Here is a 14,402-nt window from a genome sequence, read left to right as displayed (position 1 = left end):
AAAAACATTTGGATCTGAATGGCCCAATTCGATCCGCACTGATCCAGGTCGTCGGTTCGGATCGGATCGGATCAGGTTAGATCCACCGGATTGGATCATACATGCCCAGCTCTAACTGTGACATACAACACATGCATCAAAATGGCAGGCACAGAAACACCCACTAATGTGCTATTCAAGGCGCGGCTTCTATGGATCCTTCGGTAGATCCACCGAGGTGGGTGGAATCCTTGAGCATCGGGCCCACCATGATATATATGCCTCATATCCACCGCGTCCATTCATTTTGAAAACTCATTTTATGTCATTATATAAAAAGCTAGGCAATCCAAAATTTCAGGTGGACCATAATACAGAAACAGGATCATATACCATTTGAAAGCAATCCAATCTCAGGTGGACCATAATAAAGGAAACATGAGTAATGGACCATTAAAATTTTCTCATGGCCACAAAAGTTTTGGGTCAAGCTGATGTTTACGTGGTTTATTCATCCAAATCTTTGTAACATTATCAATAATTTCGATGGCAAATAAACATTCTAATAACCCCATGTAGTTTTTAACGTTGGGGATTTAATCACAACTGTTGTCTATGGTATGGCCCATATAAGACTTCATTTTTTAGATCATGCCCTAAAATGTACTGTCAAAATGGATGGCCGGTGTGTATGTGAGTCAAATACATCATAGTGGGCTCCACAGTTAAGGATCCACAGAGTTTTGAATCTACCAGATTTTTTAATTCAATGTCTTATTATGCTCTTGTGAAACTAATGGACAGGCCGGATTCATCAATGGCATCTCTGTGGGCGAAGTTGCGTCCCTAATCCGCTCACGTGAGTGGGTATGCGTGTGGATGAATAGACAAACGAGGAATTGGGACGCGGACTGCACACACTGACAGCAGCGACATGGCTGCTGGACGGTGCTTTTTGGCCCATCATTTAGATTCATAATGTATGTCTTTTATTCACGCCGTCCATTTACTTTTCCTGCTCTTTTCAGGGTATTACCAAAATAAAGCAGGTCCAAATCTCAGGTGGACCACACCACAAGAATCAGTGGTGATTGAACGCCCACCGTTCAAAAGTTCCAGATCAGGCTAATATTTGTATTTTTGCTTAATCCAGGTTTGTGAGACTTAATTAACAGGTTGGAAGGCGAATAAACATTACAGTGGGCCTTAGGAAGTTTTTAATATTGACCGTTCAATCACTACATTTTCCTGTGGTGTGGTCCACCTATGCCTCATTTTTAGGTTCATGCCATAAAATAATGATAAAAAATGAATGGCCAGCATGGATAAGACACATACATCATGGTGGGCCCAAAGAGAACCATCCAGTAGATACCTGGATAAGGCAACGACATCCCCGCGTCCGAGGAATTGAGTGTTCTTCGGTTCGGGAGCAGATTAACCGACGCGGATTACGTCCTACCCCCGGTCTGCTGGGAACGAGTAGGAGCCTTGAGTGGCCACTGTAATGTATGGTTTTATCCACACCGTCCATCTATATTTTCGTATCATTTTATGATATAATCACAAAAATGAGGCAGATCCAAGTTTCAAGTGGACTATACAACGCGGATTAAACTCTTACCATTGAAAACTTCTTGGGGCCACAGGAGTTTTGGATGGAGTTGCAATTTGTTTTTTCTATTCATCCAGGTCTATGTAACTTTATAAATAGGTTGGATGGAAAATAAATATCACGGTGGGCCTTTAGAAAATTTTCAACGGTGAGAGTCATCATAAGTGCTGATTTCTGTGGTGTGGTACACATGAAATTTGGACCTACTTAATTTTTCTTATTAGGTGTTAAAATTATCTGTAAAAATGGATGTTTGGCATGGATATGAAAAAAATGATCAAAATAAACCCCACACGTTAAGGGTAACACCCACTGAGGTGTGACCTCACCCCTTCGGTCCACGCAAGTGCCGAATATCGTGCCTGGCACGTCAGAACCGCACGGACAACAATGGTCTGCGGAAGAAGGGAAGGATCAGTGTCCTCTCCCGGCGGCGTGCTTCCACGCGTTTAATGCAAAAGGGACACAACGGGCCGGTAGTCCGGCATTCCACAGAAGTTAGTACGCATAGCAAGCATGCCAGTGATCAAAACCGTTCAAAAGCTAGGAATCAAAGTGACTGAGCTATAGCGAAAGCATGAATCTTAGTCATTAGGGTGTGGATTAGGTTGGGTTAGCCCCTTACAATTATTTGCTTCATAAATTTCTCATGATCTACATGTGTGTGTGGGGCGTACGACTGATGCTCACGTGTGCATACTTTTTCACACGTGTCACGGGCATTTAATGCTAACAGTCCATGTGATGCAAAATCATATGAAACTTTGGGGGAAAATTTTTTTCACCTAGATCTAAAAATTTGGTAGGCCATAGAAAAGAGAAATGTAAACCAAAGGAAGAAAACTATTTTTATTTTTAATAGCCAAATAAAATTTTGAGTCAAAGTAAAAATTGGACTCAGATGGTTTAATGAGGTGTTGATTCACGTGGACCATTCAGATTTTAGAGTCACATCATATGTGATGAGTTCTCAAAAAAGTTCACACAAGTTTCATACCAGTTTGTGGAAAATTGTACATTCCGCTATATATATACCTTTATATGTTTTTTTTTAAAATTGTTTTTTAAAGATATCGTCACTTAAAATAAGTTGAAAAAAAGAAAATAAACTGTTAGATGGTGGATAGAGAACCACACGTTAGAGTGGGCTGCTATATATGTACCTTTATATGTTTTTTTTTTTTAAATATATATTTAAAAGATATCATCACTTAAAATAAGTTGAAAAAAAAAAACAAAAACTGTTAGGTAGTGTATAGAGAACCATACGTTAGAGTGGGCCCTAAAGTTAGGTCTCATCCAATGAATTGTTTCTTTGTATTTATGACCGTGAACACTTAAATTTAAATAACAGTATAAATATATATTAACAATAATTTAACATTAAAATAATACAACAAATGTTATTATTATACATGAAAAATCAATAATTACATAGCATATAAAAAATAAAAGTAAATTACAATCATTATCTAAGTTAGCCAGAATTTCAGCAAACCAAATAACCCCTTAAAATCACCGTTAGAGAAAAGGAAGATTGTCCATTTTTTAACTTTAGTGAACCTAATTTTATTTTTATTTTTTAAACACAAGCACACACACCCGCTGGTGGAATTTCACCCGATGGGTACTTGAACCCTTGACCGGGAGTTGAAACTCCTGAGAGTCTACCACCAAGCAAGAGTAAGGACCCTCCAAATTACTTAATATAAATTTTAGTCCACCTCCAAATCAAGCCAATGGTGGATCACCACTCTTAAGTCATTGAACCCAAAATAATATTAATCCAAAACTTAGGGGAACCCGTTGTAGGGAAGAGCTAAGTTGAAATGACAGCCATTAGCTACTGTGAACTACCCAAGTTATGTACACCTCCATACCTAACAAAATAAACAAGGCCATGAAAAATATTAAATTCCAAAACATTTATTCCGTGGCCCCACATGTCCGGATAAAAACAAAATTTAAATTGCTTATCAGCAAGAAGGTCCAACCCAGACAGCTGCAGACAACAGTTATCCAACGGTGGTGATGTCACATATCTCACCTGCCCACACTCACACACGGTGGTAGCGGCTCCAGCTGTCTAACGACATATTCAAGCGCCCGCGTTTTTGCTTAGATACACTGCAGTTTGACTACGTGGCATCCACGTGGCACCAAACGCGGTTCTTTTACAATCCTTTCCTCCCTCGTCCCCACCTATAAATAAGACCCGCAGCAACTCCCGCTCTTTTGATATGGAATTCGTGTCCCAGCTCGAGTACGAATAACGTTTTCCGTTAAGTCTGGGAATATTCCGTTATCTAAGGACGATGAAATCCTCTTCGGACAAACGGTCGAAGCCGGAGAGAGGCGAGTCCTCTGCTGGAAGTTCTAGCGGCCGTTATAAGGGCGTTAGGATGCGGAAATGGGGGAAATGGGTGGCGGAAGTACGGCTGCCGAATAGCAGAGAGAGGATCTGGCTCGGGTCTTATGATGCGCCGGAGAAAGCGGCAAGGGCGTATGACGCCGCCGTATTTTGCTTACGTGGCCCGTCGGCGACATTCAACTTCCCGGACTCGCTTCCGGACATCCCGTCCGCGGAGAGCTTGACGTCGGAGGAGATCGGGAAGGCTGCTAGGAGGTTCGCGCTCGAGGGTTCGGCGGTTGCTCCTTCGGGTCCGGCGCCATTACCGGACCCGAAGGTGTCGTCAGAGTCTCCGGCGGAGAATCCTTCGTGCTGGCCGGTGATGGATGGGAACTCGGATCTTGGCCTCTTCGATTCTCCGTTCGATGAATTTCCGACGGGATGGGTTTTTACTGCGAGAGAGGGGGAGGAAGACGACGATGACGATGATGACCCGCAGAATGCAGGCGGCGCATTTTATCCGTCGCCGGGACTTTGGAGCTTTTGATGCGCACTGCACCATGTTTGTTGTACTGCAGGAGGACCTTTTGCATTGAGGAGATATGAAATGATCCGTTGCTCTGAGATCACTATAATACGGTACTCCCATTGACTAAAGGACACTTGGACGGATCCCATCCATTCATCCGTACTGTATATTAGGTCCACTACAAATTTTCTGTACTCCATGATGAAAATTACATTGATCGTCTGATTCCATCCATCAATTTAATATTTCAAAATTGGACGGTAAAGATTTCTTATGGAAAAGTAGTTAAGTCAAATAAGAACTTAAAGATGGAGTCTATCATCTGATATTAGTCTATCACGTATAATGGACGGTTAGGATGAATCAGTTGGGCTGTGCAAATATCCCATTGTCACTTATGAATACTTTAATTATAGTGCTCGCAGAGCACCGGATCATTTCTGGAAATAGTAGTATGATTGTTTCGTGGAATACTACCGTTGACTGTCTAAAGAGTCAACAAATCAAAGGTCCCCGGCCTGTGAATCACGTGGAGTGACCATCCATAGAATAACTTCCAATATGTCATGCACGTACATAATCCACTCCGTCCAATAAGTTATCAGCTGGATGGACGGTAAGATTGGGTATAACTAGTTGGACGTCAGCATTTCTAGTGTATAAATCCCAGTAAAAAGCGATAAAATATTATATTGTAATCCAATATTTTAATAAGAGAAGTACTTTTTATCTACTTTTGATAGTCAAATTAGTGCACTTGGGGTCAAACGAGAAGATCAATGGGAAGATGATCGTGTTTGTTGGGGGGACGCGAATTGCATGTTGACCAATGACCACCGTGTCAGTGGTCGGTGCTGGAAAGCTATGTGGGCCCACTGTGATATCTGTGGATATCCCCGCCGTCCATCCATTTTGCTAGCTCATTTTATGGCATGTGCCGAAAAAGGAGTCAGATCCAAATCTTAGATGGACCACACCATGGGATAATATGGAGATTGAATGCCCACCGTTAAATACTTCTTAGGGGCCATGAAAGTTTTGGATCAAGATAATGTTTGTGTTTTTGCCTTCATCTATGTCTCTATACAGTGGACCCAAAGAAGTTTTTAGTGGTGGGCGTTCAATCACCACTTTTTCTGTGGTGTGGCCCACCTGAGATTTGGATCTAGCTCATTTTCGGATTCATTGCCTAAAATGAAATCAAAAAATGGATGGAGGGCGTGGATAAAATACACGCATCATGATGGGGCCCACTGCTTGCAGGGTCAGTATATGAAATCCGTCCCCTTGGAGGAGACAGCTACACTAAGGATGAGGTGTTACCCGGTTAACACGTTAGTGGTTGTTACACTGACCGTGGGGCCCACCTTGATGAATTTGTTATATATCCACACTGTCCACCCGTTTTCCAAAATAATTTTAATATATAGTCCCAAAAAATCGAGGAGATATAAATCTCAGATGGACCACACCACAGGAAACAGTGGCGACTGATTGCCTACCATTAAAAGACAACAAGCCCACCGTAATTTTTATTTCCCCTCCAACCGGTTGATGAGGTCAAACAGACCTGGATGAAGGGAAACTACAAAGATCAGATTGATCCAAGACTTTTATGGCCCACGATAAGCTTTTAATCGTCAAACACCACAGCATCCAGTAGTGTGGTCCACCTGAAATTTGTATATTCTTAAATTTTGAGATCAAGTGCTGAAATGAGATGGAAAAACGGATGGACAGAGTAGATATACAACAATTTCATCAAGGTGGGCCCCATGCGTATGGTGAGGGTAACACCCACTAACACTAACGTGTTACAGGAAACGGAATGGCTACTCCCCTGCCACAGGTGGTCTGTGTGCTCTGTGGCCCCACCATGATGTATGTATTTCATCCATGCCGTCCATCTATTTTTTCCGGATCATTTTATGTATGAAATAAAAATAAGGTATATCCCCGTCTCAAGTGGACCACATTAAAGGAAGCAGTGACGAATGAGACCATTAAAACCTTTTGAGGGGCCATAGAAGTTTTGGATCAAGCTAATCTTTGTTTTTTCCCTTCATCTGGGTCTCTGTATGACCTAATCAACAGATTGGATGTCAAATAAACAATACAATGGGCCTTAAGAGTACTTTAATTCGAGGTGTACACGAGTTGAATTGAGCCGCGGTTGGCACAACTCGACTCTGCTCAACCACTAGCTCACCTAGCTCGAACTCGTCTCGGCTCAGCCCTTGAGCCTGACTATCCAGCTCGGATCGGTTCGGTCAACAGCTTGGTTAGTTCGAGCCGATTTTGCTTGTGCAACATTTTCACAAACACATGAATTACACCTTCAAATTCTCACGGTATGTAAAACACAGTAGCGGGGTATTTGTTTCATATATATACTTTCCTTTTTTTTTGTACACATGCACACACACACCCACACACTCACGCCGTAGTGGGATTTCATCACGTATGAATACTCGAACCCTTGACCGAGTGTTGAAACTCCTGAGAGTCTACCACCTGAGCAAAAGTAAGGTTCCTATACAGACACTTGGTGAGCAAAATCAATATCAAAGTAATTAGGTCACTCAATTCGTTCGCTCGGAGTTCGATTTTGAGTTGGGGTTCAATCCGAGTCGTGTCGTGCTCGGACAAGCTCAAACCCACTTCGAAATTTTTTTCGCGCTAAAAAAATCAACTCAACTTGGCTCGAACTTAATTTCAAATCGATTTTTTTTAGCCGAGTCAAGCAAGGTAACCGAGCTAACTTGGTTAGTGTACAACCCTAATTTTAACGGTGGATATCCAATCACTATTGTTTTCCTGTGGTGTGGTCCACCTGAGATTTATATACCTCTCATTTTTGGGATCAAGCCCTAAAATGATATGTAAAAATGGATGAATGGAATGGATGAAACACATACATCATAGTGGGGCCACATATCACCGACCATCAGCCACAGGGCTGGTGGCAGGGGTAGTAGCCAATCCGTTTCTCCTGTTACACGGGTAACAGCTAATCCGCTCCCTTTAAAAACTATGCATGTGGCGTCCAAATAATGGCCATCAAGTGTATGGTTGAAAGTGAAATAGCCAACGGTCCAAATTCCAACTGAAAAAATCAGATGGTCAATGTTGTCTTCTTAGTGCCAAATTTTCTTCCTGCTCCGTCCAGGGATGGGTCAACGATCTGGACGGTCTAGATTTCCGTACAACAAGACCACTGTAAGTTTGAAGGCTCTCCATCCTTTAAAATACATAGTGAGAAACTAACACACGATTCTAAGATAGGTGATCGTAAATATTCCCTCCTATTTGGGAGTTGACGGTCCAAGTTTTCGTCGCCATCCTTTTTTACCCATTTTCAGTAATATATTTGTATCATGTTGGGAGAGGATTAGGTGAGACCCGGAACTTACCCAAGACAGTGCATCCCTTACCATGGGGCCCACCTTGATGTATTTATTCTGTATCCACTCCGTTCTTCCATTTTTCCAGATTATTTTAGTGAATTATTCCAAAATCGAACCAGATCCAATTATCAGGTTAACATACCTTCAGAAACGGTGGTAATTGAATGCCCTACCATTAAAATTTTCTCAAGGTGCACTTAATGTTTATTTGCCATCCAATCTATTGATAAGGTCACATAAACCTAAATAAAGGGAAAAAAACAAATATAAGTTTCATCTGAAACTTTTGTAGCCCACTGATGATCAATCACCATTGTTTTCTACTGGATGGTTCACCTGATAATTGAATCTATTTCATTTTTAGTGTGACATAAGTAAAATGATTTGGAAAAACAGATGGACGGTGTGGATACAGAATATATACATCAAGGCGGGCCCCATAGTATGGGTTGCATTGTCTCATGTGAGTACATTTTCTCACCTAACCCACTCCCCATTATAGCATCAAGCTAAGTAGAAATAAAAAGGTGGCAATATCAAGGAGTAGAGTGAAATGGTCCCACCTGTCTTCTGATGTGCTTTGCTTGAGTCTTGTCAGTATAACTATTTAAGGCTTCAGCCATGGAACTTTCAGAATAAGTTGTATTTTTTTTCTTTGACTGTCTATTTTTCAGAAAGTAAATATCTTGAGGATATTTTATTCCTAGTGTAATAATGTTTCTACTGTTTTACATTTCATTGCTTGAAGCTATTGCATTTGATGATGCTGTCTTGCTTGTCCATATTAGTGGGGCTCACTTCTCTCACTTTGACATCCATACCATCCATCCGTTTGACTGGCTCATTTTAGGGCATTAATTCAAAATGAGTGAGATTAGAAGCTCAAGTGAACCACACAATAGAAAAGTGAGGGATAGAATGCCTACTGTTCAATAATTTTTTAGGGTTAAAAAGTTTCCGGTTAAACTGATTACTACTGCACATTTTATAAGTCATGGATATAATGTTAACATTTTTCGTTTTTTTTTTTGAATGGTATCATAATCTATTTAAAGAGGGTCTCACCAAATAGATGCGTCAAGTTAATGATTTTAGATATATTTTACTTGGTTTGAATAATTTATTTTTGTACGCTAGTTAGGATTGTCGGATCAAAAAACTCCTTAGAGGCCATAATAGCTTTGGATCAAGGTAATAATTGTGTTTTTCCTCTATTTAGGCCTATGTGACCTCTCAATAGGTTAGATGGAAAATAAACATACAATGGACTGGGGAAGTTTTAAATGGTGGTGTTCAATTATCAAAACTTTCTTGTTTTGTAGTTAGCTTTATATTTGGATTTACTTCATTTTGTGTTTGGTGAACGCCTTCCTGCATGAGCGTGGAAATGCCCTTGCTTAGTTGACTTTCTTTTTCAGTTTGGTATGTTCTGGTTTGGTTTGATTTGAATGTGGAGTTGACTTGAAGGTGAAGTTGCACTTGTTTTGGAGTTGTCACTAGGTAAATAAAATTTTATAATATATGGGAGGCTAGAAACCGTATAATCACTTAAAGGTTCGGGAATCGTAAGATTTTCTGACTCAAGTGACTCATGCGATTGGTCTGTGACCATAAATTATGAGTAAAAAGTTCGATTATAGAAAAAAAAAGGGCGCCATTTTTCTGCTCGCATCATATGCGGTATCTACTCTACGGGATTTAACAATTTTTAGTGGATTCAATAGAGCCTTGGCATTATTGCATCTAGTCATGCTTCACGAGGTTTAAGAGTCCACACAAGCAAAAAGAGAAAATAAACGACACATGGCCTTATTGCACAAGGTTTAAGTCCCTAAGTAGGCAAAATAAAGTAAAAAAAGGAAAATGGACAAGAGAGAGACTTGCAAAATAAAGATAAAAGAAAGTATGTGCTTTTGATGTATCTGAAATGCGTGGACTAGAATGCAAGTTGGTTTGAGATGTGAGATGAAAAATGAAAGACTCGACACCCTTTTTAACAAAAAGGGATGGTCAGATATCCCTATAAGTACATATGCTTGTCAATTGGCAGGTGTCTTGTGTCGTTGAGTCTAATGAGCCCTATTGATAGATGAAAGTGCTAAAGATTCGAAGAACTACGACAATCGAGCTTGAAGTGATAGGTAAACAATGTGGTGCTTTGGTTTTCTAGAACCTTAAGCCATAGAATTCTTGTGATCCATGTGAACCTTGTAAACCCTAAAACCAAACCCTCGAGTTGGCTTGTCCATTGATAGGAATACACGTAGCCTCCATTAGCTAGAGGAGATGTCCCTTAGAATGGTGTAGACTTGGGAAAACTTTGTACAATATCTGAAAAATAGAGAAATCTCTCAAATCCACAAGTTTGGGCTTTGCTCGATCGTTCAAACAGATCCTCAAGCCCTCTCAATCGATCGAGGATGCCCAAAATAATCTAGCAAGTTCTCTATAAAAAAAAAATGCCCAAGTTCGGGTTATGCTCGAGCTCTCTCGATCAATCGAGGATGCTCCAAAGTGTCCAGCGAGCTTTTGCCTAACATTTGAATTAATGTCAATTGAGTGAGCCTTAATTCAATAGATCGAGCCTAGCTAGCCATTGGAGCTTTGAGAGAGTGTTCCCCCTTACATATCCTTCATTCTTAGATCTTATCACTTTGAGTTCATCATTTAATCATTGTGTTTAAGAGCATCAATGAGAATTTAAAGCTCGAATTGAATCATAAACTCAAGTATTTATTAATGGCTTGACCTAACTGAAATATGCAAATTATTTGTCATAAAAGCCATTAAATGTAAGATTAGGTGAATCCCTTTCTTACCCTACAAAGCCATACCTTATACAAAGATTCACCCTCACTCATCCCCCATACATTGGTACTATATTACTAAACTCATTCAAGGTTGTTGTTCGTGGGTGCTGAAGAAGAAGTTGATTCATGGAAGATGAAGCATCTTCAACAATACACTATCATGGGGCTCATCCAGCTAAGTCAGTCTTAGTGTTAGAGTCCATTGTTTGAAACCATTTCTTGTGTATATTTGGGTTTCAAGAGTTTGAAGACCCAAACTCGATAAAACCTCGTGTAAGCCTCCGATAGGAGTATACGTGATTAGTCCTTATGTAGGAGCTAATTATGGGTTTGCAATCTAAACTTGCCAAGAGCTTGTGTAGGCCAACAACGGGTGCAAAACGTGTAGAACCTTGTGTAGGTTGTAAATGTTTACAGTGAACTTAATTTAAAGCCATAAGTGATAGTGAAATCTGGTACATTCATAGAGAGAATGTGTTAGTTAGGAGCGGAGTAAACAAGTAGTCGAATCACTATAAACATCATGCAATGTGGTGAATGAATTATATATATGTATGTTTTAATTTGTTAAATGACTATGAATATATAGATAAATTGCACTCTACATGTTTAATTCAATGCCTATGTGAATGTTACCATTTCATTTCCATTCACCTTGTGATTTATTGATTAATTCATAATTATGCACATGTTAGAATTTTGTTGAGTGGGTTGTTGAGCTTTAAATTTAAAAAGAACATATTCACCCCCTTTAGGACTTAACCATAGTTTTATGCTCCTATCGTAGTTGTACTTGAACGTAAACCGTAATTTTAGTTTCTGATTCCAAACATATTCTTTGACTTCACTGACTTCTTTTGTGGACTATTTTTCCTAGAGCTACTCTCCTAAATCAGGTAAGACCTCGGCATCAATCAAGAAATTTTCAAAGTCTTCGGAGAAGACCTATCCTATATTTTTCGCTCGTTGGTCATCTCTCTCTCTATTTCATTGCCCCCTCCCGTGTCACTCTGTCCTTTAGAATGCTTACTCTTGCGTTGCATTCATAGACGGAGATCGTGAGCTTGTGGTGAGCCAATGGTGGACATGTGTCACTATTTTGTGATTGTGGCATCTGTAGGACTCAAATATGGCTTTTAGGTTGGTAAAAAGTGCGACAGGTGACTGTCATCTTGTGAAGGACTAGTTGTCCACGTGGTATGACTTTGTTTTAACAAAATAGGTCCCTTGACACCTATACCAGTGAAAAAACAAGAGTAGTGATGATGGCATCATCATCGGTTTGCCATGAGCCTACAGTTTTATCTTTTTCAATCTAGTCCATTGGTTGCTTCCGTGCAGTGATGAGACCATAAATATGTGACTTGCTTGAATTTATGATGCTTTACCTGTTAGAAATGTAAGACACAACAGAGGATAGAAGAAAACGATAACGAAATAATCGGATTGATCGGGTTCAAGGCTCGACTTAAATAGTCAATTTCTTAAGACAGATTTGCTGTCATTTTTCTAGAAGTTCCAACAAGTGCAAACGAAGGAAATCTGCAAATTGTCTTCAGGATACAATGGACTCTCAATCTGATTTTCAACACAAATTTTGCACATTTAAGTGTTAAACAGATCTCTAGTTTTGACACTGATATGCCTTAAGACATTAAAGAAAAAACTTAGCAAGAGATCAGATCGAGAGTAATTGTACAAAAGATGATATAATCTTAAGGATAAAAGTATTTTCTTCTGGATCATAGTATCCAGGATTTATATCAATTGAAAGATTATGGATTTCTTCCTGAAAAGTTGCTAAAGTGTCTCTTCAAGAAATTCATACCCATTTAAAGCAAATAATTGCCTTCCATGAAAGGATATGACTCTTTATCCTATGACAATTATTTCTATACCCATTCAGACAGAAGCAATTATTCAACAGGAAAAATTGTATCCACATAAGCGACACATGGCATAGGTGTCATATGTACAATCATGTTACAATTACTCTCAATCATAAAAAAGGTATTAAAACATCAGGGTACTATGGTCCAAAAAGATTGAACCGTGTGCCAAAAAGATTAAGACACTTTTTGCTCCTTACGACGATGCGCAAGTGTGCCTAATAAAGCGCCCAAGCAGCCCTATAGCCCACGCCGCGCGCCATCCTCGAGGAGATTTGAACCCTGGTTGCATAAACAAAAACTCATTATCTTACCGATTGGGTATACATACTATTTATGAAAAGTTTAAATAATTAATATATTTATTTACTTTCTAAAAATAAATTTTATTTTTATTTTAAAAAACACAACGTTACTGATACGACAGAAACAACTTTAAGGTGCTAATCATAGTTTTCAAAATGTCTAAATTTTGAATCTGCTGATCAGGCCCGTCGGTTGTTCTTGCAACTCACCAAGAACCCTACCCACTTGATCAATTGAATTTTCAATAACCAGAGCCAAAAGGAGTGTGTACATGTTCATGCTCTAAAATAAGCTGCGCATAAAAGAGAGTATGAATTAAGCTGATAAAAACATAGATCATAGTTCAGGAACAAAGCACCTGACTAGTAGTGACCGGTAGGGTCATTATGCATTCTGCATTTGTTTGTTGGGGACCGGCCCCACAAGTATGGGATGAAAGAGCTAAGCAACGGCTATCATTTGCCAAAAAAACCAAAAAAAAAGAAAGAAAAAAAAAGAAAGAAGACTTTCATTAGATGGATAGGATAGCCCATTTGAAGTAATTTAAAAAAGGTATAGGTGCCATCGAATTAATGACCATCAAGTAGACGGTCAAAAGTAAAATAGCCAATGGTCCAATTTCCAGCAGAACGATCAGATGATCAATGTTCTCCTTGAGCCAGTTTGTCTGTTCTGCTCCGTCCATGGTTTGGTCAACGATCTGGATGCTCTAGATTTCCGTACATTTATACCGCTGTAAGTTTTAAGAGTCTCCCCTTTTTAAAATATACAGTGAGAAACTAACACACGATTCTGACTATTTCTGGTTATATTATTTGAACGGGGGTTCTGAATCAGTTGCTTTTCGTTTCTACGTGCTGCAATTCCCCACGTGCATTTTTGTTCTTCCCATGTGCTTAAAAAAAGAGAGTGGCTCGTGGATGATAGCACTCTTCTCGGGAATTTCGTCTCAGGAGATTACAGTTTCCAGGACTGGTTTTTCAGTTTGGACGATCGGACCTTTGGTTCTGTGATCTAAACCGTTGATCTGTTAGGCCACACCGTGGACGGACATGTACCGGTAGTCTCACTGACTGGAAGATCCTAGCCAATGATCTAACGATCACCTTCTTCGATTTACCGTTGAGACAAAATTTGAAGATTTTTTATGCACAGTTTCCGTACAGCAGGCTGCATGGTAAGTTGTTATGCAGCTCATTTTTTCCGTTAATATGCCATTTTTATGGAAAATCCTTACCGTCTAAATTGTAGGTCCCATCATTAAGATGTCCCATATCCAAAATAAGGTTCATTCTCTAATTATGTGGGCCACATGTAGTTGATGAGTCAGGCCATCGGTTATCCATTGATTCCAGTGGCGTCGCACACCTTATATTCAGACCGTGCTTGCTTTGTACTAGATGATCTCCCTCCCGAGGCCTACCGTTTTCATGGTGTGGATGTCCTGAAAAAATGGCCCATTGGCTAGAAAAGGCTGTACGGTGAGATAGAATACAGATGGCTTTACTCGCTCCTGA

The 14,402-nt window shown here is 39.8% G+C and overlaps 1 protein-coding gene across 1 annotated transcript; it reads left to right on the top strand.

Moving 5' to 3' along the window:
- The first annotated feature begins 3,847 nt into the window (after nt 1–3,847).
- Nucleotides 3,848–4,784, top strand: LOC131227313 (ethylene-responsive transcription factor ERF017-like). The gene has a single exon (XM_058223088.1). The coding sequence runs from the start codon at nt 3,910–3,912 to the stop codon at nt 4,489–4,491; it is 582 nt and encodes a 193-aa protein (XP_058079071.1). The 5' UTR covers nt 3,848–3,909; the 3' UTR covers nt 4,492–4,784.
- The last annotated feature ends 9,618 nt before the right edge of the window (nt 4,785–14,402 follow it).

This window comes from Magnolia sinica, chromosome 15, assembly GCF_029962835.1.
Source record: "Magnolia sinica isolate HGM2019 chromosome 15, MsV1, whole genome shotgun sequence".
Taxonomy (NCBI): domain Eukaryota; kingdom Viridiplantae; phylum Streptophyta; class Magnoliopsida; order Magnoliales; family Magnoliaceae; genus Magnolia; species Magnolia sinica.
The sequence above is the reverse complement of the archived record's forward strand: the minus strand, read 5'-3'. Positions and strand labels throughout refer to the sequence as shown.